Source organism: Myxine glutinosa, chromosome 2 (assembly GCF_964187855.1).
Source record: "Myxine glutinosa chromosome 2, kmMyxGlut1.1, whole genome shotgun sequence".
Lineage (NCBI taxonomy): Eukaryota > Metazoa > Chordata > Myxini > Myxiniformes > Myxinidae > Myxine > Myxine glutinosa.
This window is the reverse complement of record NC_136262.1, coordinates 260,214,050-260,239,743: the sequence shown is the minus strand read 5'-3', so window position 1 is coordinate 260,239,743 and position 25,694 is coordinate 260,214,050. Positions and strand designations below refer to the sequence as shown.

The 25,694-nt window shown below is 46.8% G+C and overlaps 1 protein-coding gene across 2 annotated transcripts in view; it reads right to left on the bottom strand.

Moving 5' to 3' along the window:
• Window positions 1-2,360: 2,360 nt before the first annotated feature.
• The window catches only part of LOC137420613 (tyrosine-protein kinase Tec), an 80,978-nt gene continuing 57,644 nt past the window's right edge, over window positions 2,361-25,694 (bottom strand). The window contains exons 13-18 of one of the 2 annotated variants that reach the window (XM_068105824.2): window positions 24,501-24,672; window positions 23,974-24,190; window positions 23,431-23,495; window positions 11,246-11,364; window positions 10,898-11,055; window positions 2,361-3,540 (exon numbers count right to left, since the gene is read on the bottom strand). In XM_068105824.2, coding sequence (XP_067961925.2) covers window positions 3,466-3,540; window positions 10,898-11,055; window positions 11,246-11,364; window positions 23,431-23,495; window positions 23,974-24,190; window positions 24,501-24,672 — 806 coding nt within the window. In that variant the 3' untranslated portion in view covers window positions 2,361-3,465. The remainder of the gene's footprint in view (window positions 3,541-10,897; window positions 11,056-11,245; window positions 11,365-23,430; window positions 23,496-23,973; window positions 24,191-24,500; window positions 24,673-25,694) is intronic. The other variant, XM_068105823.2, reaches the window with a different exon arrangement.

The window sequence follows — 25,694 nt, the reverse complement described above, 5'->3', positions numbered from 1 at the left end:
GGATATGGTGTGAGAAATCGAGAAGGTGAAAGGATTTTGGAGTTTACTGATGGAGCTGATTTGTTGATTTGTAATACTCAGTTCCAGAAAGAGGATAATAAGCTTGTTACATACATGTCAGGTGGGTCGACGACAACCGTTGACTACCTGATGATGCGTAGGCGAGATAGGGGGCACCTCCGGGACACAAAGGTGATCCCGGGGTAGGAGGCTGTTTCACAGCACCACTTGGTTGTCTGCGACATAAGGGTGAAAGGTGCGAGGAGAGCTCGGCGGGTGAAGTACCAACCGAGAATGAAGGTGTGGAGGTTGAAAGAGGTGACAGTAAGGGAGGCATTAAAAGAGAGGCTGAGTAGGGTAGAGGATGATGTGGTTGAGCTTGAAAGTGGTTGGATGTCAATGAACGCTAGTCTGTTGGGAGCCGTTGGTGAGGTATGTGGATGGACAAAAGGACCAACGAGGCACTCGGAAACATGGTGGTGGGATTATGAAGTTGGAAATAGGATTGACGAGAAGAGGAAGAAGTTCAAGGAGTGGCAGAAGGCGAAGGGTACGGGAGCAGAAACAGCAGAGCATGAAAGTTGTAAGGCAGCCAAGAAGGCTGCAAAGAAAGAGGCGCAGGAGGCATGTAGGAAAATGTTCGGAGAATGCTTGGATTTGGTAGAGGGCCAGAGAGCAGTATTCAGGATTGCAAAGCAGATAGCAAAAGAGAGGTGTGATGTGATGGGGGTGAGTTGCTTGAAGGATGAAGTGGGACAAATCGTTGTGGACCCAGATGAAATTAAAGGAAGATGGAAAAGATATATGGAAATGCTGTTGAATACAGAGAATGAATGGGATGGCAACATTGAGAGTAACCCAGTTTTAGGACCGGCAGAGAAGATAACTGAGAAGGAAGTTGAGGAAGCGATAAAAGCAATGAAGAGTAGAAAGCGGGAGGGCCGACGGGAGTTGTGGGAGATATGTTGAAGGCAGCAGGAAGTTGGGGTGTGAAGAGAGTGACAGAGATCTGTAATCTGGCGGTGAAAGAAGGCTGCATTCCAGTGGATTGGGAACTGAGTACCCTCGTCCCTCTATACAAGGGGAAAGGTGACCCTCTAGAGTGTGGCTTGTACCGAGCGATAAAGTTATTGGAGCATGGAATGAAGGTATTGGAAAGGGTGTAGGTGAGGAGGATAAGGAAGAAAGTGAAGATTGATGAAATGCAGTTTGGATTTATGCCAGGATGAGGAACAACAGACGTGCTTTTTATTGTGAGGCAGTTGCAGGAGAAGTCCATGGAGAAGAGGAAGAAATTGTTTCTTGGGTTTGTTGATCTGGAGAAAGCATTCGATAGGGTTCCACGCAAAGTATTGACATGGGCAATGAGGAAGTTAGGAGTGGAGGAATGGTTGATCAGAGTAGTGATGGCAATGTACAAAAGAGCGCGCACAGCTGTAAGGACGAAGGACGGGAACAGTGGTGAGTTTGAGGTGAAGGTGGGAGTGCATCAGGGGTCGGTACTAAGTCCACTACTATTTGTAGCTGTGCTGGAGGTGCTGGCTCAGAACGTAAAGGAGGGTTTACCCTGGGAGTTGTTGTATGCAGATGATCTGGTGTTGATTGCGGAAAGTATGGATGGACTGAAGGAAAAGATGAACAAGTGAAAGGAATGTATGGAGACAAAAGGTCTGAAAGTGAATATCGGAAAGACGAAGGTGATGGCAAGTGGTAAAGCATGTGGTGAGGTGGAAAGAACTGGGAAGTGGCCCTGTGCTGTGTGCAGGAAGGGTGTCGGAGTGAACTCCATTCAATGTACAATGTGCGCTGAGTGTGTTCATCAAAAATGTAGTGGTCTGAGAGGGTCATTAACCAGTGTGGCAGCTACATTTAAATATAAGGTGTGCACAGAGGGAGCTGCAGATGGAGGAAATGTTGAGTTGGATCTTGGAGACGGCGTGAAGCTGGAAGGTGTGAAAACATTTTGCTACCTCGGAGACATGCTGAATGGAGAAGGTGGATCAGACTCGGCAACGGTTGTTGGAGTGAGATGTGCATGGAAGAAGTTTCGGGAACTGAGTGGCGTGCTGATGATGAGGGGAGTGTCGTTGAAGCTGAAGGGGAATGTATATGCTGAATGTGTGAGAAGTGTTATGATTTATGGGAGCGAGATATGGGTAATGAACGTAGAGTAGCAACGAAGGCTGGAAAGGGTGGAAATGCGAATGGTTCGATGAAAACATTGACTCAAACAGGGAACCATGATTGTCATGGGGACCGCAAGGCTAACCCCCGCTCTAGCAGGGGAAATGGCCTTAAAATGCATGTTGTTGTTGTTGTATTGGTTCACTAATCAAAAGGTAGGAGTTGATGTTTTTTTTAGATCAAAAGGTTAAAGGTCAAGGCTACATAAAATCGTCAATTTTGTCCAATTGACCTGAAATTTTAAGAATTTGCATATTGGGTCACATGATTGGTTCACCAATCAAAAGCTAGAAGCTGATTTTTTTTTTTAGATTTGAAGCTCAGAGGTCAAGGCTCCATAAAATCATCAATTTTCATTTTTTTCTCAATTCCAGACCTTCAATGTCAGCATTAGTCGGTGGACTTCCTCATGGTCCTCATGGTGTCATTTGCAAAGAGCAGGTAAGTTGTTATCGCCGCACCCTGAATAAATTACGCACAACATCCTGTCCAAATCAGCCTTGACAAACTATTCCTGAAAAACTTGGGCCATACTTGCACCTTCAGCCGACCGCACAAGAAGGTGGGAATAACTGAGCCATTTAAAAGTAATAGAAGGAGACATTTCAAGCCACTACCTTACATAAAAATTGGACTACAACACCTGAGGATATTCTCGGCTGGAAACGACGATGGGCTTCAGAGTGCCTCGTTAAAATAAAATAAATTCACCTTATGTTAATTGCAGCAACTTTCCGTCACCACAAAATGTTTTTTCACCACAAACCACAAAAATGTCACCGTTGTCTTTTTTCCGTCACATGTGCCGTGTTTGTCACCAATGTTTTTCCGTCACCACAACTTTCCGTCACCACAAAATGTCTGCCACTCAGCTCACCTGTTGGACACCATGTTATTCCACACATTTGAAAAGAATCTCCTTCTGAACTTGGAAGGTAACTCCTGAAATCAAATTTGTTTCGAGTTAACATTGCAGTTAATATACATCTGCTCGTTGGAGCCGATAACCTTACCTCGTCAATGATGGATTCTCACAATTGGCCAAATTCAGTGGTGCGGTTACCAGGCTTACAGCACTAGTTGGTTATCACTTGGGACATGTCGTTAAACCGAGAACATTGGGTTCCCATAACACATTGGAGCGGACTTGGTGAAACATCACATGACTCCAAGGCAGCGCAACAGGTAGCATCAAGGAGGTTCTGCACTACCCACATCTTTCAATATTCATTTCATGTAACACTGCACATGTTCTGGTGATGGGAAGATAAGGCCAGAAGTTCATTCACTGTCACTTGACATCAGATCAGTGATGAGCTCGAGCAGGTTCATGAAATGCGGTCGCTTCTCAGGATCCTGTGGGATGGACACATTGAACCTTCAGGGCCTCAAACTACGACATGAAAACATTACACCTTTACTTTTCCTCATGAAAAAGTCACAACAACAATATTTTGGACATCCATAAAAACCCAATAACTTTGTGATAATGAATTCTGTTTGTACAAAATATTGACAGACTGCATTTTTGACTGCGTCATGAATAATGATGAAAGCAAACAGCCTCACTCTTGTGGAGTAAAACATCAGCAACCCTCTATCATGGTTCCACCCCTCCCTTTGTCCCTCCCCCCCCCCCCCTTCTGCTGTCCCTCGTTCTCTAAGCCTCCACGTCCCCCTCTGTTCCTCCGTATGCCTCCTTCAAAAATGTTCTGTACAAGTTCTACAGAACTCAATAGAATTTTTATGCAACCGAATGAATTATATAGAACTCTGAGGAGAGTTCGGGTGTTCCATATAATACGTTGGACGTTCGATAGAAGATCCATTTAAATAATTATATAACTGCAGAGAATGGATGTTCTATATAATTCATTCGCCGTTCTATATAAGATCCATTTAATTAATTATATAACTGCAGAAGAGCCATTTAAATATTTATATAACTCTGCAGACAATGGATGAATGAATGAATGAATGATCGTTTTAAGGCCATTTTCCCCAACAAGAGCAGGGGTTAGCCTTGCGGACCCCATGACAATGTTTGAGGCAATGTTTTCATGGCTGGATGCCCTTCCTGACGCCAAGTCTTAGTCGCCTCTTAAGACACGCAGGGATACGGTGTACCTATTCCTAAATCGGGGTACACACCGGGATCATTCATCCCAGCAAGCTGGTACTCAATTTGCAGACCTCGGAATGATGACAGGCTGAGTCAACCCCCCTGGTGTTAATTCAGCGATCGACCGGGATTCGAACCCAGGATCCTAAGCCGCACCCGAACCGCGAAGCCAACATCCTCGGATCCCAGGCCTGCACCCTAACCGCTAAGCCAACATCCTAGGATCCCAAGCCGGCACCCTAACCGCTAAGCCAACATCCTAGGATCCCAAGCCTGCACCCTAACCGCTAAGCCAACATCCTAAGATCCCAAGCCGGCACCGTAACTGCTAAGCCAACATCCTAGGATCCCAAGCCTGCACGCTACCCGCTAAGCCAACATCCTAGGATCCCAAGCCTGCACCCTACCCGCTAAGCCAACATCCTAGGATCCCAAGCCGGCACCCTAACCGCTAAGCCAACATCCTATGATCCCAAGCCTGCACCCTAACCGCTAAGCCAACATCCTAGGATCCCAAGTCGCACCATAACCGCTAAGCCAACATCCTAGGATCCCAAGTCGCACCATAACCATGAAGCCAACATCCTAGGATCCCAAGTCACACACTAACCGCTAAGCAAACATCCTAGGATCCCAAGCCTGCACCCTAACCGCTAAGCCAACATCCGAGGATCCCAAGCCTGCACCCTAACGGCCAAGCCAACATCCTAGGATCCCAAGCCGGCACCCTAACCGCTAAGCCAACATCCTAGGATCCCAAGCTGGCACCCCAACCGCTAAGCCAACATCCTAGGATCCCAGGACTGCACCCTAACCGCTAAGCCAATATCCTAGGATCCCAAGCCCGCACCCCAACCGCTAAGCCAACATCCTAGGATCCCAAGCCTGCACCCTAACCACTAAGCCAACATCCTAGGATCCCAAGTCGGCACCCTAACCGCTAAGCCAACATCCTAGGATCCAAAGCCTGCACCCTAACCGATAAGCCAACATCCTAGGATCCCAAGCCGGCACCCTAACCGCTAAGCCAACATCCGAGGATCACAAGCCTGCACCCTAACCGCTAAGCCAACATCCTAGGATCCCAAGCCAGCACCCTAACCGCTAAGCCAACATCCTAGGATCCCAGGCCTGCACCCTAACCGCTAGGCCAACATCCTAGGATCCCAAGCCTGCACCCTAACCGCTAAGCCAACATCCGAGGATCCCAAGCCTGCACCCTAACCGCTAAGCCAACATCCTAGGATCCCAAGCCGGCACCCTAACCGCTAAGCCAACATCCTAGGATCCCAAGCTGGCACCCCAACCGCTAAGCCAACATCCTAGGATCCCAGGACTGCACCCTAACCGCTAAGCCAACATCTTTGGATCCCAAGCCGGCAGCCTAACCACTAAGCCAACATCCTAGCATCCCAAGCCGCACCCGAACCGCGAAGCCAACATCCTAGCATCCCAAGCCGGCACCCTAACCGCTAAGCGGTTAGGCAGGTAGGTGGTCTTTCTGTCTTCTACCGACTCCTCTCCGGCCTTGCTCCCCCAGCTCTCTCTGTGCTCTGTCCCCCAAATATTCCTACAGGTCGCACAAGATCTGCCAGCAAGCCTCTGATGGTTAAACTGCCGAAATCTCGGCTCTCTGCTCACCTTCACTCCTTCATTCCTCTTTTCTCCCGCCTCTGGAACAAACTCTCACACTCCCTTCAATCCCACTCCTCCCTCCAGGTCTTTAAAACAGCTGTTCACCACCATCTCTTATCTTCCCCCATCCAAAACCTTGATCTTTTCTACCCCCACTAATTCACCCCAGATCCACCTTGTTTGTAATTCCAACTTCTTTCCTGGTAGTCCTGGCAGTGTCCATATGTGTTATGCCTCTCCCACCCCCTTTCCCATGCCTCCCCCCCAAAGCCCTCTCCCCCCCACAGATCTCTCGATGTCTCCATGTCTCTCGGTTCCTGCTCTCAAATGTTGTGTTAGTGTCCTTCCCCCTCTCTCCCCATCTTGTCTACCGCTCCCGATGTTATTTGTTTTATGTGTTGGTTTGTCGGTTATGTGTCGGTTTGTCGGTTTGTCTTTCTGTGTGATAAATGTTCGCTCTTTCAAGAGCCTCGATCCTGTATACAAAAAAAACAAAAAAAACAAAAACAAAGCCAACATCCTAGCATCCCAAGCCGCACCCGAACCGCGAAGCCAACATCCTAGGATCCCAAGCCTGCACCCTAACCGCTAAGCCAACATCCTAGGATCCCAAGCCTGCACCCTAACCGATAAGCCAACATCCTAGGATCCCAAGCCGGCACCCTAACCGCTAAGCCAACATCCGAGGATCCCAAGCCGGCAGCCTAACCACTAAGCCAACATCCTAGCATCCCAGGCCGCACCCGAACCGCGAAGCCAACATCCTAGCATCCCAAGCCGGCACCCTAACCGCTAAGCGGTTAGGCAGGTAGGTGGTCTTTCTGTCTTCTACCGACTCCTCTCCGGCCTTGCTCCCCCAGCTCTCTCTGTGCTCTGTCCCCCAAATATTCCTACAGGTCGCACAAGATCTGCCAGCAAGCCTCTGATGGTTAAACTGCCGAAATCTCGGCTCTCTGCTCACCTTCACTCCTTCATTCCTCTTTTCTCCCGCCTCTGGAACAAACTCCCACACTCCCTTCAATCCCACTCCTCCCTCCAGGTCTTTAAAACAGCTGTTTACCACCATCTCTTATCTTCCCCCATCCAAAACCTTGATCTTTTCTACCCCCACTAATTCACCCCAGATCCACCTTGTTTGTAATTCCAACTTCTTTCTCCTGGTAGTCCTGGCAGTGTCCATATGTTTTATGCCTCTCCCACCCCCTTTCCCATGCCTCCCCCCCAAAGCCCTCTCCCTCCCACAGATCTCTCGATGTCTCCATGTCTCTCGGTTCCTGCTCTCAAATGTTGTGTTTGTGTCCTTCCCCCTCTCTCCCCATCTTGTCTACCGCTCCCGATGTTATTTGTTTTATGTGTCGGTTTGTCGGTTATGTGTCGGTTTGTCGGTTTGTCTTTCTGCGTGATAAATGTTCGCTCTTTCACGAGCCTCGATCTTGTATACCAAAAAAAAAAAAAAAAAAAAAAAAAAAAGCCAACATCCTAGCATCCCAAGCCGCACCCGAACCGCGAAGCCAACATCCTAGGATCCCAAGCCGGCACCCCTAACTGCTAAGCCAACATCCTAAGATCCCAAGCCTGCACCCTAACCGCTAAGCCAACATCCTAGGATCCCAAGCCTGCACCCTAACCGCAAAGCCAACATCCTAGGATCCAAAGCCGGCACCCTAACCGCAAAGCCAACATCCTAGGATCCAAAGCCGGCAGCCTAACCGCTAAGCCAATATCCTAGGATCCCAAGCCGCACCCTAACCGCGAAGCCAACATCCTAGGATTCCAAGCCTGCACACTAACCGCTAAGCCAACATCCTAGGATCCCAAGCCTGCACCCTAACCGCTAGGCCAACATCCTAGCATCCCAAGCCGGCACCCTAACCGCTAAGCCAACATCCTAGCATCCCAAGCCACACCCTAACCGCTAAGCCAACATCCTATGATCCCAAGCTGCACCCTAACCGCTAAGCCAACATCCTCGGATCCCAAGCCGCACCCTAACCGCTAAGCCAACACCAGGCTTCGAAAGAATTGATGTTCGGTATAATTAATTATCCGTTTTATGGAAGATCCATTTGAATAATTATATACCTCTGTGGAAGATCCATTTAAATATTTATATAACTGCAGAGAATGCGTGTTCTATGGAATTAATTAGACGTTCTGTTCTGCCATTTTCACACACTGTAATATACTGTAGTTTATGCCCTTTGTGAGTTTGAGTCCCCGGTGGCCATTTAAATGTGAAAAAACATCCCTTTACTGTAGTTATTCTTTGCAGATTACTGTAAGTAGAATTGTAACCAACTATGGTACATGAGAGGTGAAAGCACAACTCTCATCTATCACTAGTGGGGTCACCCGTGGGAATCCCATGGGCATGGACGTGTGTGACATTTAGACATATTCATTTAGTTGCTGCACATTCAGTTTTGCAAAATGGTTACTGGCAATTTATCAGATCCACAAATGATGTAATCCACACAATTTATTTACTTCCGATAACATGTGAATGCATGTGCATGCACATGGGAAATAAAGTTTGAAATGTGTCATAACATCTCATGTAAAATGTGACTTTAAGAGCTCAAATACTCTCCCTCCCCGTCCTCATCCCTCCCACATCAAACACACACACACACCTCGTTTTTTCATATCTGTTCCTCACAATTCTGTCTCTCTCTTACTCAGACACACACATACACACACACACAGAAATACACACACACACACAAACACACACATATATATATATATATATATATATATATATATATATATATATATATATATGTATATATATATATATATATATATATATATATATATACAGTGTATATATATATATATATATATATATATATATATATATATATATATATATATATATATATATATATATATACATATACAGTATATATATATATATATATATATATATATATATATATATATATATATATATATATATATATATATATATATATATATACACACATACACTACCGGTCAAAAGATTTAGAACACCTCAATTTTTCCAGTTTTTATTGAAATTTACGCAGTTTAATGTCCAGTGAATGACCTGAAATGGTACAAAGTGAGCAGATAAACTGCTCGAGGTTAAAAAAAAGTTTAGGTTCTAAAAAACGGGAAAATAATGTAAATTGCACAATTATATTGCAAAAAAAGGTCTTCTTCAAGGAACAAGTAATGGGTTAACAACTTACAGCTGTTCTGTAGCAATGTAAGTTAATGAAGCCTTGAAACTTGATGCAAACAATTCCTGCAGGTGTCCCAACCTCTGCTGATTACTTGTTTGCAAACCCCCTGTCTGTATAAAAGCAGTTTTGGAACAGACTGTTAATACACCCTCTGAAGCATTATTTGGACGATATTGCACTGCAGGAAGTAGTATATTGGAAACTGGAGGAAACTCTGACAGGAAGAGGTCTGGCAGACCCAAAGCCACAACAGAATCAGAAGACAAGTTTCTGAGAGTCAACACCTTGCGTGATCGGCAGCTCACAGGACAACAGCTTCAAGCACAGCTTAACACTGGTCGAAGTAAGCAAGCCTTAGTTTCAACTGTGAAGAGAAGACTTCCAGCTGCAGGTTTGACAGGTCGAGTGGCAGTAAGAAAGCCGTTGCTAAGATGGTGAAATAAGAAAAAGAGGCTTGCCTGGGCCATAAAGCACCGCCAGTGGACTACTGAAGAATGAAAGAAGGTCTTATGGACCGATGAATCAAACATTGAAATCTTTGGTTCATCATGAAGGGTTTTTGTACGCCGTCGAGTAGGCGAAAGTAGGATGGTTCCTCAGTGTGTGACACCAACTGTCAAACATGGATGAGGAAGCGTGATGGTCTGGGGCTCTTTTGCTGGATCCAGAGTCGGCGACTTGCACAGAGTGACTGGCACTCTGAACCAAATGCATTTTGCAGCGCCATGCAATACCCTCTGGTATACGCCTAGTTGGTCAGGGGTTCATCATATAGAAAGATAATGACCCTAAACACACCTCCAGACTATGTCAAAACTACCTTCGAGGAAAAGAACAAGACGGTAGGCTTCAAATCATGGAATGGTCAGCACAGTCTCCAGACTTGAACCCCATCGAGCTGGTTTGAGATGAACTGGACAGAAGTGTGAAAGCAAAGCAACGTACAAGTGCAACACATTTGTGGGAACTTCTGCAACAGTGTTGGGAAGAACTTCCCGCACAATATTTGATTTCCATTGTAGAAAGAATGCCACGCGTGTGTTCGGCGGTTATACCTGCAAAAGGTGGATACTTTGCCGAGTCAAAAATTTAAATTAAATTTTGTTAAACAAAATGATTCTATGATTTCCTGTTTATCTCCAATTGTTGATTTGTTCTATACTTAATTTCAGAGTACATTGAGACATTAAACTGCGTAAATTTCAATAAAAACTAGAAAAATTGAGGTGTTCTAAAACTTTTGACCGGTAGTGTATATATACACACATATATACATACATATATGTATATATACGGTATATATACGGTTATATATGTATATATATATATATTTGTGAAATGTTTCATATATGTCAAAGGTGTGTCCATGGGACTTCAAATAAGTCGTTTGACTATCACCATACCAAAGTGCATTGTACAAGGGGGATCAATTTGTTTACCCCCCCCCCCCCCCCCATGAGAGAATGGTTCTGTGCCTGTGGAACTCGACAAAGGTATTGGTATTTACTGTGTATATTCCAGGCCATACCACACGTTCTTTGCAGTGGTGCCCATTGGAACGCAAGTCATGTTCTTGGCTCAAAAGGGAGAGGGGAGGGGGGAGGGGGAAGGGAAAAACTTTTTGAATCCCACTTGTGTAATGAAACATTGTACTGTCACTAAATTGTTGCTTGGATGTAATTCACTTTTACATGCGGTTGTGGTTACTTGTTTGTGAAGATGTAGTAATAATATAAGAGCTAACCGTTTGCCAACAGTCACACATAATGTTGTAAACAGATGTTGGAGCAAGCGTGGGCTGCGGCAGCTGGTATCCTCCGTGTACGCTCTCCACCACTTCACCGTTGGACCAACCCTCGTAGGGTAAGGTGCCCTCAGAGAATACTTCCCACATGACCACACCTGATCAGGTACACACATTTTTAATCAACACAGACACAATTCATTCAATCTGACAAGGTATCCACACATGAGGTTTTGCATAATGGCAAAAGAACCGAGTGCTATAAAAATGAAACCTCATCTCTCGGGTTAAGAAGGATCAAACTAAATGTGAGTGGATGTGATTTGAGGTAGCTTGCTCTTTACTCACCAAAGGACCAAACATCAGACTTGCTGCTGAAGCGTCCACGATCAAACACCTCGGGTGGTGACCACTTCACTGGAAAGCGTGCACCTTGGGAGCACGTGTACTGGTCATCCAAGACGTATCTGAAAAGAAACAGTGCACCTGCAGCACTCTACTTTTCAACCAGTGGAACATGTACCTTGATAACAAAGAGCAATGGCATAACAAATGCCATCCTCAACGAGTCCGTGCAGTTTTATTTGATAGTCACCTTGAATCCACGAACAGTGAGATACCATTTGGAGAAATGACGTCACTTGCATTTAAAAAACTAGGGCATGCCCGTACTATATATATATGTAAAATTATATCCCCCCCCCCCTCTATTTACATGAAATGGTTTGGTCCATTCGCAAAGCCAAAGCGAACGGCTTGCGAGTACGGTGACAATCCCCCCCCTCTATTTACATGAAATGGTTTGGTCCAAAGCGAACGGCTTGCGAGTACGGTGACAATCCCCCCCCTCTATTTACATGAAATGGTTTGGTCCAAAGCGAACGGCTTGCGGAGTTTGGTAAAGAAATCGCCATAGCGTGCACAAACGCGCAGGAAAGCGAAAGAATCGCAAATTAGTTTTAATTAGTTTTAAAACATAGTTTAACGCCAACATAGCGGCAACATAGTTTGCCAACGTGAAATAAATGAATACGCTCTCAAATGTGCCGTCCGAGGCAGAGTCTGTTCGCCACGTTCGGCACACGTGATAACTCGCTGCTCTCTGATTGGTTGAATCGTTTTTTGGACATAGCTCGGTAACTACTTGTCCGATTAATATGAAACCTTGAAAAGGCACATCCTCGGGTCCCCAGCAATATACCTGGCAAGTTTCAAGTATATCGGACCCGTGGTTGTCGAGAAACAGCGGTCACAGACATACAGACATACAGAGATTACTGGAATTATAGATAGATGAAACTTGTTGCAAATTTCAAGCTAATAAACAAGAAAGAGCAATCAGAGATTGCAAACCCTCGCCAGGATGTATTTTCAGTGGTTTTTAAGGCTTTTGTGTTAAAACAAATATGGCGGCCGAACCACGTGACCGATGAAATAACGTCACCATTATTTTTTCTAAACTAATTTATACCTAGTTTATCCTCAAGAAATTTCATCTTGATTAGATGAAGTTTTGTACAAGTCGAATTATGACGTCATAATGGAGTCACCTATGACATCATCATTAACATATTTTATTCCCCATGGAGAGTTCTTTGCAATGAGCCATGTCTCAATTCTTTTCTATTCAGCACTTTCAGAGGTATAGAGGTGCAAAGCTTTTCGTTTTTTCCAAGATTGCGGTCGAACCACGTGATCTATGACATCATAATTATCATAAAAAATTCTGCAGGTGGAGTTGCACCGATGGTGAAAATTTCCTGTCAATCGGACTAACGGTTGCAGAGAAAATCATATTTATTCTGTGCGGACAAACAAACAGACAAACAGACAGACAGACAAACAGACAAACGGACTCAAATGCAATACCCTCTCCTCTGGCGACGGTAATAAGCATTCTACAATATCAGTGAAGTATCCGGAAGCCCGATAAACGAAGAAAGTTTCATAACATGGCCAAGACTTATATAAGATTATCCGCCTCATATAAGATTTCATTTGGGTACAGGAAGCTCAGCCATGACATTTGGTTCCATTTCAGGCTGATGAAACAGAATTGGAAGCCTCAAATTTTGTTTTGTGCCAGGAGATGGAACCCAATCATCAGCATAAGTTGTTTTGCACAAAATGTTATTTCATATCCTGTGGGAAAAAATTACAATTTGTCCTTTGGATATATTGAAATAAGTTAAAATTTTCCTGAAAACAATAACTCTACTTTCTTCCTTGCACTTGGCTACCTTTATTTGCTTTGTGGACAGGTTGGTGCGTGACAAGACCGAGTTGATTTGATTTTGGTGAAGATCCGGATCCGGCCTACAAATGGGATAGAAAACGTAAACTGTTCAGCCGAGCCGGAGGTACTTGCTCTACCGAGTGTCGTTCCAGTTAACTTTTGCTTTCAAAGGTAATCTCTGGCTTACCTTTGATTTCAACTTTTATTACCGGCATGTGTAATTTAATACAAAGTAAACACATTTTTCTGCATAATTTGAAATACTTTGATTAATTGATTGAATATTTAATTTTTGTAATGTTATACATTATACCATTTTTAAGTCATTGTAGGTTATTTAATACAAATATTTAGATATTTCGAATGTAATTATTGATATTCATATATTGACCGAAGCATTTCAACCGTTTAAATGAATTTCTTCTGTTTCTATTGATCCACCAATGCAAATAGATAATCGATTTCTTTTTCTGTCTGTACGATGTATTTTTTACGATGTGAAATTATTTCTATTGTAAACTTGACATTATTAGTCCTTGGGCTAATGTACATTTTTTTCTTTTTTCTAATAAAACCGAATTGATTGACTGATCGATTGATAGCTGCTTGTGCTGATGTGGTTTTTTGCCATTTCGAAATTTCTTTAGTTTTCAAACTAAATTGTAAACTTTAAACATTTGTGTTGAGGATATAAGAAATGCCACACAGCCAGTGATGGACCAGAGATACCAGCACCCAAAAATAACAACAAAGACAATCAATAAAGTCCACTGATTTTTTTTTTTTTTTTTTTTTTTTTTTTTTTTTTTTTTTTTTTTTTTTTTTTTTTTTTTTTTTTTTTTTTTTTTTTTTTTTTTTTTTTTTTTTTTTTTTTTTTTTTTTTTTTTTTTTTTTTTAATATACAAGATCGAGGCTCGTGAAAGAGCGAACATTAATCACACAGAAAGACAAACAGACACACAAAACAAATAACATCGGGAGCGGTAGACAAGATGGGGAGAGAGGGGGAAGGACACAAACACAACAGTTGCACCGTTGTGCAACACAACAATGCACCGTTGTCACGCACCAACCTGTCCACAAAGCAAATAAAGGTAGCCAAGTGCAAGGAAGACTTGGTGTTTTTGGTGTTTAATTTGATAATCCTGCATACAAGTAAGTGAAATTTTTTACAATCATCAGATCTAGAGTAATTTTTCCTCTCTTTTTTAAAATCTCATACAGGATTCTACCAGCTGCATAAGTATTGTTGCGGATATGGGACTTGGCCTCAATATCCGCTTGTAAATACTCCCCTATTTCCCCAATACTCCCCAACTATCCCCAATCCCCCATTCCCTAGTCCCATTGCCTGTAAATAACACTCTGTAGAACCGACCTTCCCCTTTTTCCCCCATTAAATGTCGTGCCCAGGTCCACCGCATCTCACGTAGACAACTTTCGGACATCTTGCTAGTTATTCTTAGTCTATGTCAGTTAAGGACTCGTTTCCATTAATTCTGACTCTTCGTTGCACCAGAATGTGATTATATGGCACCAGTAGTGAGTTTAGGACCTTCCCATACCTCCTCCCATCTTCTTCCCCAAACAACTACAACAACAACTACAACAACTACAACAACGGCGCGGCGCGGGGGGAGTGTGCGTCCTCACACCGGCTCGGTTAGCCGCCATTGACCATGCGCTCCGACGGGGTTACCACGAAGGGGCTCCTTGTCAGCCCCTCGTCAAGGGCGGAGCCGGTAACCCCCCCGCACGCACCCAATGAGAAGCAACGGGCCGATTCCATCTGGGGCGGAGCTAACGAGCCGAAGGCGTGTCACTCCCCGCCGGATATACGCGGCCACTTACCGGACGTGACGTCAGATGCGCCCCCGACTGAAGAAGACAAGTCGCGACCTCCAAGCGCTGAGCGAGCTCCACGCATCGACCCGGTATTGCAGTACCTCCGAGAATGGTGCACCCCCTCCGAGAACGGTGCACCTTGAGCCATCGACGGCCCGCTTTCCTTGCCATCAATCCCCGTGTGAGTCAGTTTTTGTCCTGTTTGTCTGTCGTCTGTCGGGGCTATTATAAGAGTGTGTCTAAGTGCCTGTCTTCCTATGCTGTCCCTCTTGTCGTTGTAATCTGACCTTCCGCCCTAATATAACCTCCTCCGGAGGTCTTGAGAACTGAACCCTTGGTGTCGTGTCATTTTAATCCAGCCGTTGTGTCTTTTCCATCATTGATTTAGCATGGCGCGATTTAGTCAACGTTCGAGTATAATCGGGTAACTTGTGCGGACACGGCGGCCATTCCGCTCGGCCCACCATAACATCAAAGTCGTGTCAGTAACAATTGGTGTCAGGAGTGTCGGATTCGGACCTGGGACTAAATTTGTTAGGCCCAAACTTTGGGAGGTAGAATTCGATCCGGAGCGCGTTTCCCGCTCGAAATTATAACGGCGAAATTTGAATTTGTTTTACGAAAATAAAAACCCGAATTTTGAAAGTCGCGCTATGGCAGACCAAGTCGGCTGGGGTCCGGTAGAGGAGAGTGAGGCAGGGTCGGTCCAGGACCAAATTGAGGGACGTGAGGAGAGCGAAGCAGCGAGGGTAGCAGGCGCGCAAAATGGCGCCTCGCTGGTCACCGCGCCCGCGACCGTGGCAGCGCCCCTGGTGGATTCGAACCTTTTCCTCCTGCAAATGAGGGCCCTTATGGAACAAATGGGTGAGCGATTGGAGGGCCAAATGGGGGTAATGAGGGACGAAGCGAGGGCTCGGAGTGAGCAATTGGGGGTAATGGGAAACCAAATGGGGGTAATGGGGAAACCAAATGGGGGTAATGAGGGACGAAGCGAGGGGTACCAGTGAGGGGTTAGACAATAATTTTAAGGGATTAGACGAGAAATTTGGGAAATTGGACAATAGATTAGGGGAAATACAGGAGGGGTTAACGGGGGTAGAAAACAGAATGGCCGCTCAAGAGAATCAAATGGAAGGGATGCAAAAAGGGTTAGAGGGGTTAGAAAACACCATGGAAGGCAAATTGAGGGACATGAGGGACCAAGCGGAAAGGGAAGTTAAACAAATGGGGCAGCAGATAGAGGGGGTCAGAATGGGGGTAGAAACCAAACTGGATGCTCACAGGGAGGAAATGGAGCAGATGAGGGTGGCATCTGGGCAGGAGATGCAAGTGATGGGAGAGGAGATCAGAAGAGGAGTGAGTGAGGAGGTCGGAGGAGTGCGCGAGGAGGTGAGGCACTGTAAGGAGCACATGGAGAAGGAGGTGAGAAAGGGGACTGTAAAATTGCAAGGGGGCATAGAGGACCTGACGCAGGAGGTGGAGCAGCTGACGGTGGGACAGACGGAGTTAGTGGAGCAGGTTCAAAGGAACACTGCGGTATTAGGAGGTTTAAAAGCGACACAGAAAGAACTAAAAGATGACTTGGTAGCGACGAAGAGGGAATGTCAGATGGTACGTGAGGGACTGACAACGAGGCTGGACGAGGTGATAGAGGTAATGGAGACGAAGGACCGGCAGGTGAGGACGCACATGGAAACGGTCAAGGTAGCCTTGGAGGACGAGCTTGAGGAGACGTACCGGGGAATAAAAGAGGTGAAGCAGAAATTAGAAGAAGTGGAAGAAGGGATGAGCGAAATTAAGAAGCGACGGAGAGGGGATAAGAAAGAGATAAAAGAGGAGATAAAAGAATTGGTCCAAAGTCTGTGTTCGAATCGTGATGATGTGCTCATTAACCGGATGAGGGATTCGCAGGTGATGGAGGAGAAGCGAAAAGAAAGAGGACCCGGTGTAAGTGGTGACCAATATAGTCGTGCGTATGATGCGCCAGGGGATTTAAGAAGCTTGGGGGTCGAGATGGACCCGGGTGTTCGTGAGAGGCCGTTGGTGAAGTGTGCGACAGGTCTGGTGTGCGAAAGAGGAGGTGTGCGAGAAAGTCCGACTCTGGGGTGTGTGAGGAAAAAGTGCGTGCCAAGGAGTGAGGGTGCTGGCGAGAGTGAGTCGGTCGTAGCACGTGTGCGAGGGAGCACATGGAAGCGTGGTGTGGTAAGTGTTACAGAGGGTGTGACGGGAGAGTGTGCGCAGGAGTGTGCACGAGAAAGGTGTGTGACGGACAGGTGCATGGGGAAAGAGTGCGCTGTCAAAGGCAAGGAAGAATGCACGCCTGTGGTGAGTGTTACAGAGGGTGTAACGGGAGAGTGTGCGCAAGAAAGGTGTGTAACGGACAGGTGCATGGGGAAAGAGTGCGCTGTCAAGAGTAAGGGTGAGTGCGCTGTCAAGAATGGAGGTGAGAGTAGTGAGAGTGACAAGGAGCGTGAGTTGGTTGTGACAGGTGAGAAAGGATGCACACCTGGAATGGTAGAGCGTGAGTGGGAATGCACGCTGGAATTGGTAGTGAGGCACGTGGTTGGGTGTGCGAATGAGAGCACACCTGTGATTGTCACAGAGGAGGTGACAGAAGAGGGGGCGCGAAGAGGTGTGTTGGTGAGGTGTGCGACCAACGAATGTGTGCCAAAGTGTTCGGTGGTCAGGTGTGTGACCAAGGCTGTGAGTGGAATGGGTGTGCCTGGGTGTGTAAGGAAAGGTACGAGGAGCATGGAAATGGCTGGATGTGTGAGCAAGGAACGGGCTGCGGGGTGTAAGAATCCAGGTGAAGCATCGACGGTAACCAGGTTAGAGGTTAGGTCGACTTTTAGCCGAAGCGGGCCCTCGGTGCGTGCCGGGCCTCGCTTTGAACGGCCGCGTCCGTGCTCCACTAGGCGGGGCTGGCAGCCCAATGGAAAGGGTCGTCATGGCGACCACTTTTTGGTGAGACGTGCCGGCAGGTCGAAAGCGGGACATTGGATGGCTCCGTGCCGAGATGGTGCGTGGGATCTCGGCCCGGGTAAGCCCCCGTCCCTGCACCGAGTGCCGGACGCATCCAGCCGCTGGCACAGAACAACCCGCATTCATGGCTTGGCTTTACGAAGCCGGGCTTTGGACAGGAATTGGCGCACCGAGAGGCATTAGTGAGTAGACTGGGTGATGAGGTTAGTGTTTTGGCCCCAAAATTAGAGAAAAACAAAAATTGATGATTGGCAAGGGATTGGCAGTAATGATTGGCAGATGATGAGTAGGATTGGCCAAATTTTTGATTTGTTGAAATTTGATGTGCAAAATTGGTAGTGAGCGATGGGCCCGGTGGGTAAGGGGGGCATCCCTGCCACCCTTCCCATAGTGGGGCAAAGGAGCAATAGTTTATGGGGTGTATGGCAGTGAAAACTAGCCCGGGTGGGTTAGGTAATATTGATAGGGCCCTAGAAGATGACATTAGGTGACGTTAAGTTTAGTTAGTGACTGATACCTGTAGTGGGGACGCAGGTAGTTTAGTGTGGATGATAATGACGAGGGAGCGCAATAGTTTAAAGGGACGACTGGGAAGCGCAAGTTTCAGAAGGGAGTAGTTAGCTGAGATGATGCCGTGTGTGTGAGAATTGAACAGGTGTGATTGCACAGGTGTGCAACTGGACAGGTGTGTGGAGCAGTGTGTGAGTAATGAGTGTTGTGGATCAGCGCGAATGCGCTTGGGGAGAGAAGGGTGCAGGTGGCACCAGGTGTGAGAGCACAGGTGCGCAGGTACAGGTGTGTGGAGAGAGTTGGAGTAAGTGGTACGGAGTGGTGTGCATGGTGCGAAGGTGTGGATGGGGGAAGAGTGGACCCCTTTCACGAGTACCCGGGGCGGGTAGTGTAAGTGTTAGGTAGAGGGTATAGGTAAATTGTGGTTGGATATTGGCATTTGTGGTGCGGTTGCAGAATGGTATTGTGGATGGGTGCATTAGTGTTGTGGAAATGGCTGGGCGTGTAGCCTGTTAGTGTGTGTAGTTGGTTGGGCACTCCACCACTGTGAGGATGTCGGCCAGGTGAGGCCGCAGGTGGGCTCTGGGAGCCGGTAGTTGTGAGTGGGTGCCTGAGGATCCCGGGTGTGGATCGGGCAGCCCAGTGCCAGAGAGGGCACCGAGTGGGGAGAGCGCCAGAGGGCCTTCCCCAGGTAGTTAGGTTAGGGTAAGGAGCAGGTAAGCTCGAAGGCAACTGCAGTGGTGGAGGTGTGCAGGTGGGTAGACCCGCTGGGAGAGGTACACGCCACAGCCCAGAAATTGTGCGAGGGCACCGGGAGATGAATCGGGGGAGTGAGACCCCAAATTGAAAAGCACCACAGTTTGGCCAATGGGAATTGGTTTTTAGAACCCATAGTGTAAGAGGGCCAATGGTTTGGCCGGAGAAAGACCCCGGGTAGTGTAAAGTTGTTAAAGTCATTTAGGAAATAGTTAGGATTGATGAACCTGTCGCACCATACGCAGCCACTTGCCTGTGGTGATGATGATGACTCCACACCTGTGTTTTCTTTGTTTTGGTGCAGGAAATGAGAATTGCTGTGAGGATTTGTGAGACGCATCACGACGTGGATGAGACATTGGGGTGATTCCATCTCTCCCTCCTTAGGAGGGACTGATGATGAATTGGTAATGGCAAATTTTGATGAGAGTTGAAAATGGCAAATTTGATTGGTTAGGAGGGAGAGAAGACAAATTTGGTTTATGGGAGGAACGGGGAAGACAGTAGGGACGTTTGTTGATTTGTAAAGTAGATGTTTATGGGTAGTGTTGTGTTTTGTGGATACAGTAAGGGGTAAGGGAGGGGCCATGTAGGTTACCTGGTGGGGGGGGGAGCGTACGGTAGGAACGTACCTGTCTCACCTGGTTCCCATGTGCCCCCAGTGTGCATCATCTTATATTGCGTGCACTTTTGCGCCCTTACCACCTTACTCACTTGTCTGCTTCTTTTGTCTCCCACCTCCGAGGATCTGGCTTTGGGGCAGAGAGAGAGAGGAGAGAGAGGTGCTGGCTACGCAGTTGTGGGCCTGCACTTTCGCTGCTTGCTGCCTGGATCGATACACCATATGGACCGCAATGTTTGTGGCCGCCCACCATGGACCGCAGTCTTTTGCGGCCAAGCACCACCCATGGATGGACCTATGGGTCAACGTGGCACCTATGCCATACAAGGTGAACCACTAACAGTTGGCCCCCTGATGGCCACAATAAGGAAATGGACGCGGTTGGCGCCTTTCTTTATTTTTTGAAAGAAGCCAGAAGGCCACGTGCACCACACGAAGAGCAAGAGACACCTGCAGGGTTAGGGGTTGTTGAATTTATTTTTATTCATTGAACAATGGTGACTGCACCGGATGGTGCTGACTGTGTGATGGGGTGGTGCTTTTGGTGCTGGGAAGGGGTGCTCTGCACGTTATTAAAGGCCGTAAGGCCACAGAGCACTCGTGGGTTGGTGTATCGATGCTGGCATGCGTGCTCTCTCTATGCATAACATCTGCATGTGTTCCTCCAAAAACAGGTCCTGGATCGTAGTGTAAATATCAGCGTAGTCTTGTAAATAATGCTCCCTACCGGCTGTATGTTTAGTTTGCGAATTCTTTCCCGATTCGGTTATCCTGTGGGTGTGTTTCTGTGAGGAGAAGGGTGCAACGTCGCAGGGGGACATATTTACTCATTTGTGAATATCTGTAAAACTGTCGCACTCAGGGTAGAGTTAATAGTAGAGGGAACTACATCTGAGTGCCACACTAAAATAGGTAAAAATTTGTCGGGTCGGGACGCCCCGAGGGTAGAGAAGGGTGCAATGTTGCGGATATGGAACTTGGCCTCAATATCCGCTTGTAAATACTCCCCTATTTCCCCAATACTCCCCAACTATCCCCAATCCCCCATTCCCTAGTCCCATTGCCTGTAAATAACACTCTGTAGAACCGACCTTCCCCTTTTTCCCCCATTAAATGTCGTGCCCAGGTCCACCGCATCTCACGTAGACAACTTTCGGACATCTTGCTAGTTATTCTTAGTCTATGTCAGTTAAGGACTCGTTTCCATTAATTCTGACTCTTCGTTGCACCAGAATGTGATTATATGGCACCAGTAGTGAGTTTAGGACCTTCCCATACCTCCTCCCATCTTCTTCCCCAAACAACAACTACAACAACAACAACTACAACAACAACTACAACAACTACAACAACAGCGCGGCGCGGGGGGAGTGTGCGTCCTCACACCGGCTCGGTTAGCCGCCATTGACCATGCGCTCCGACGGGGTTACCACGAAGGGGCTCCTTGTCAGCCCCTCGTCAAGGGCGGAGCCGGCAACCCCCCCGCACGCACCCAATGAGAAGCAACGGGCCGATTCCATCTGGGGCGGAGCTAACGAGCCGAGGGCGTGTCACTCCCCGCCGGATATACGCGGCCACTTACCGGACGTGACGTCAGATGCGCCCCCGACTGAAGAAGACAAGTCGCGACCTCCAAGCGCTGAGCGAGCTCCACGCATCGACCCGGTATTGCAGTACCTCCGAGAACGGTGCACCCCCTCCGAAAACGGTGCACCTTGAGCCATCGACGGCCCGCTTTCCTTGCCATCAATCCCCGTGTGAGTCAGTTTTTGTCCTGTTTGTCTGTCGTCTGTCGGGGCTATTATAAGAGTGTGTCTAAGTGCCTGTCTTCCTATGCTGTCCCTCTTGTCGTTGTAATCTGACCTTCCGCCCTAATATAACCTCCTCCGGAGGTCTTGAGAACTGAACCCTTGGTGTCGTGTCATTTTAATCCAGCCGTTGTGTCTTTTCCATCATTGATTTAGCATAGCGCGATTTAGTCAACGTTCGAGTATAATCGGGTAACTTGTGCGGACACGGCGGCCATTCCGCTCGGCCCACCATAACATCAAAGTCGTGTCAGTAACAGTATCTTCCTCTGCATATGTCAATTCATTTGTGCCTGTTAATGAAACCAATGACATAGCACTTGATCACACTTCTACTTTTGCTAGTGCTACTTGTTGATCATTTAGTAACTTGTTAAATTGTACTTGTATTTTTCAGTTTGACAAGTTTTAACAACTACGGTATTCAGATTTAGTGGTCCAGATTCAGTCTCATTTCTGGATATTGCCAATTTGTGCCCGCCAGGAGAGGGCAGCACCGGTGCACTTCCTGCACCTGTGACAGTTTGGTTTGGGGACATTGGAATTACTTCAATGCAGTTGTTCAGTCGGCAGGTACTACTTACACAAAAAATTTGCAGAGTTTTGGCTTTATCGGCTTTAAATGCACCGAAGCCTCATCTAGTTGCGGAGAAGCCACGCGGAATTAAGTTCAGTACTTGGATCGGTGATGAAAAGGAAATGGGAGACACTGGGTGTTATTGGCTTTGGGATAGTGTGCTTGTCTGCTCTTGGGATGCATGCAAAGTGGTTGACAAGCAATCTTGATGACATCACGCATACCTTTATACCCATTCTAAAACATAAGACAAGTCACAACAAATCAGTGCAACCTGAAGGAATAAAGTTTGACGGCCAAGGGTCCTTCAGCACCCTGCGCCATCAGCTGTGGCTTTCTACCAAGAATCTTCGTGAAAATGTATCACACATTTTGTCATTCACGCAAACTGGTTTGGACAATTTTATCACACATCTTCAAAATAAATTTGTCCGCCATTGTTGTTGTGAATGGAGCTGAACAAAGATGTTGGATCTAAACTTTCTTCCACTTTCATACAACCTCTTCTCTCATCTTGTTGATATGTTTACTTGATGAAGCCAAAGTATAACACCTGCTACTCTCACATTGCAGGTAGGTTGGTGGCCTTTCTGTTTTTTTGTTTTTTTTTACTGCCACTCCTCCTGTCTATTTCCTTCTGCTCTCTCAGCCATCCAACATCTACAACTGCACCATGATGCACGTGTTCTTCCTGTAACCCTTCCTGGTTAAACTCTCAAAATCCAGGCTTGCAGTCCACCTCCACTCTTTTGTTTTTCATTTCTCCCATTCATGGAATTACCTTTCAGAGACTGTTCAGTCCACTATTGACTCTTCCCTTCGCTCCAGGGCTTCAAGCAGGTGGTGCACCATCATCTCGACTCATCCTTCATCCCAACCTGGAATCTTTTTCTACCCCCGTTAAATCTACCCAACCCAATCTTCTTTCAGGTTACTGTGATTTCTTCCCTCCCCTCTCTCCTTATTTCCTGTATGTTCATTCACTTACAAGATTTGAGCAAAAGTGTGACCCCCCCACTGCCTCGCAGTCAGTGTGTTGCCTTTTTCACTCCTCTGTAACATCACTGTTCCATGAGCCTCACACATCACGTAACACACTTCATGTAACATCACATAACATCACTGCTCCTGTTCCATAAGTGCACTTATGTGTATCCTCGAACTGTTACTCGGTAAATATACAAGAGTGATTCCCACCTGGCCATGCCAAAGTCAGAAACCTTGATGCTGAAGTCCTCTCCCACCAAACAATGGCGTGCAGCCTGCCAAGGACAACGCCAACCAGTCATTATAAACTGTTCATAATGCAATATTCCAATTGTAAACATGCCATTTGCTGCATATTTAGGTATAACTTCCAGAATCCTCTAACATAAATCACACCTCCTCAACTCTATAAGCCACCATACCTAAAGGCATCGCAACAAACAACCACCTTTGGAGGCCATTATTCCCCACAGAGCAGGGGTTGGCCTTTTTCGGGCACCGTGGTCCCCTTTTTTGAAGCAATGTTTTATGGCCGGATGCCCTTCCTGCCGCCAACCCTGTTGGTCACCTCTTGCGACACACAGGGAATTACCAATGTGCTGGTACTCGACTTGCCGACCTCAGAAGGATGACAGGCCGAGTCAACCCCCCTGGTATTAATTCAGCAATCGACCGGGATTCGAACCCAGGATCCTAGGATCCCAAGCCGGCACCAGGCTCTTAAAACATCCCAACAGATCAACACAAACTTACCAGATCACGGTGAAGGAAGCTGTTTGACTCCAGGTAAACCATCGCTCTACATACATCAGAACAAGCCTCGAGTAACCAGGCCGAGCCTAGCTTTCCTGGGCGAGCCTGAAGAAATGTGGGCAAGCAACCCAAGGCCAAATATTCCATCACGATGCGGAGTGGGCGACATCGAGTCACCACTCCGTACAGCTGAACCAGGTTTGGATGGCTTAGCTGCCTGCATGCGGCACACATAATTAACATACATTCCATGAATTCAAACCCGGAAGTAGACGCATGATTATCAATGGGAAGCCTTATCATCGACTGCCTGTCTCATGATAATGCAACACAACGTTTAAACCTCTTCTACATGTGATTTGGACAATGACATTTTGACACTGTCGAAAAAATAGTCATTAAAGAACCCTGAATATCTTTAGGCAACACTTTTCGGGTCATCAGTCATGGACCAGCACATACTTTGGTCATAATGACATCATCATGAACTATCACTGCATAGTAAACAATCTCCACGTAGGCCTCACATCATGAGTTTCACTTCGTGGAAGAAGTCGTCTTCGGCAAGAACCCCCTCATGCAGCATCCTGATCGCAATATGGCGGACGCCGCGCCACATGCCCAGCTGCACTACGCCCAGGGACCCTCGGCCCAGTTCCCTGAGGCTCGTCAGCTCCAACGCATCCAGCTCCCACTTCCCTGTCGCCACCATAACAAAAGGTAAATGGCAAAGCGAGCAAATCATGAGGTTACAACAGACAGGCAAATTGTCGAGGCAAGATTATTATTATTGTTTTTTTGTATACAAGATCGAGGCTCGTGAAAGAGCAAGCATTAATCACACAAAAAGTCAAACCGACACAAAAAACACAACATAAGGGGAGCGGTAGACAAGATGGGGAGAGAGGGGGAAGGACGGACACAAACACAACATTTGAGAGCAGGGACATCGGGAGAAATGTGGGAGGGGGAGGGCTCGGGGGGGAGGTGGGAGAGGTATAAAACATATGAACACTGCAAGGACTTCAAAGAAAGAAGTTGGAATTTCAAAAGAAAGTGTATCTGGGGTGAATTAGCGGGGGTAGAAAAGATCAAGGTTTTGGATGGGGGAAGATAAGAGATGGTGGTGAACAGCTGTTTTAAAGACCTGGAGGGATGAGTGGGATTGAAGAGAGTGAGGGAGTTTGTTCCAGAGGCGGGAGAAAAGGGGAATGAAAGAGTGAAGGTGAGCAGAGAGTCTTGATTTTGGCAGTTTAACCACAAGGGGGTTGCTGGCAGATCTTGTGCGACCTGAAGGAATATTTGGGGGACAGAGCACAGAGAGAGCTGGGGGAGCAAGGCCGGAGAGGAGTCAGCTTCATCGCAGGAGATTCCAATGATTCTGAAAGCTTTGGTTTCAACAGCGTGAAGCCGAGCTAGGTGTGAGTCAGGAGCACCGGCCCAGAGGGGGGAACAGTATTCCATTGAGCTGTGAATGAAAGCCTTGTATGTGGTGAGGAGCTCAGGTGTGCCGAGGAAGGACTTCGCATGACGGAGGATGCCCAGTCGGGGACTGGCTTTGGAGGCCAGCTTGGAAATGTGGTTTTCCCAAGAAAGATCATGGCAGATAGTGAGACCCAAAAGCTTGAGCGACAGAACTTCTTGGAGAGGATTGTTGAGAAAGTAGATGGGAGGGTTGTCCAGTCGGTCTTTTCGGAGAGACATCTTAAGAGTGTGAGATT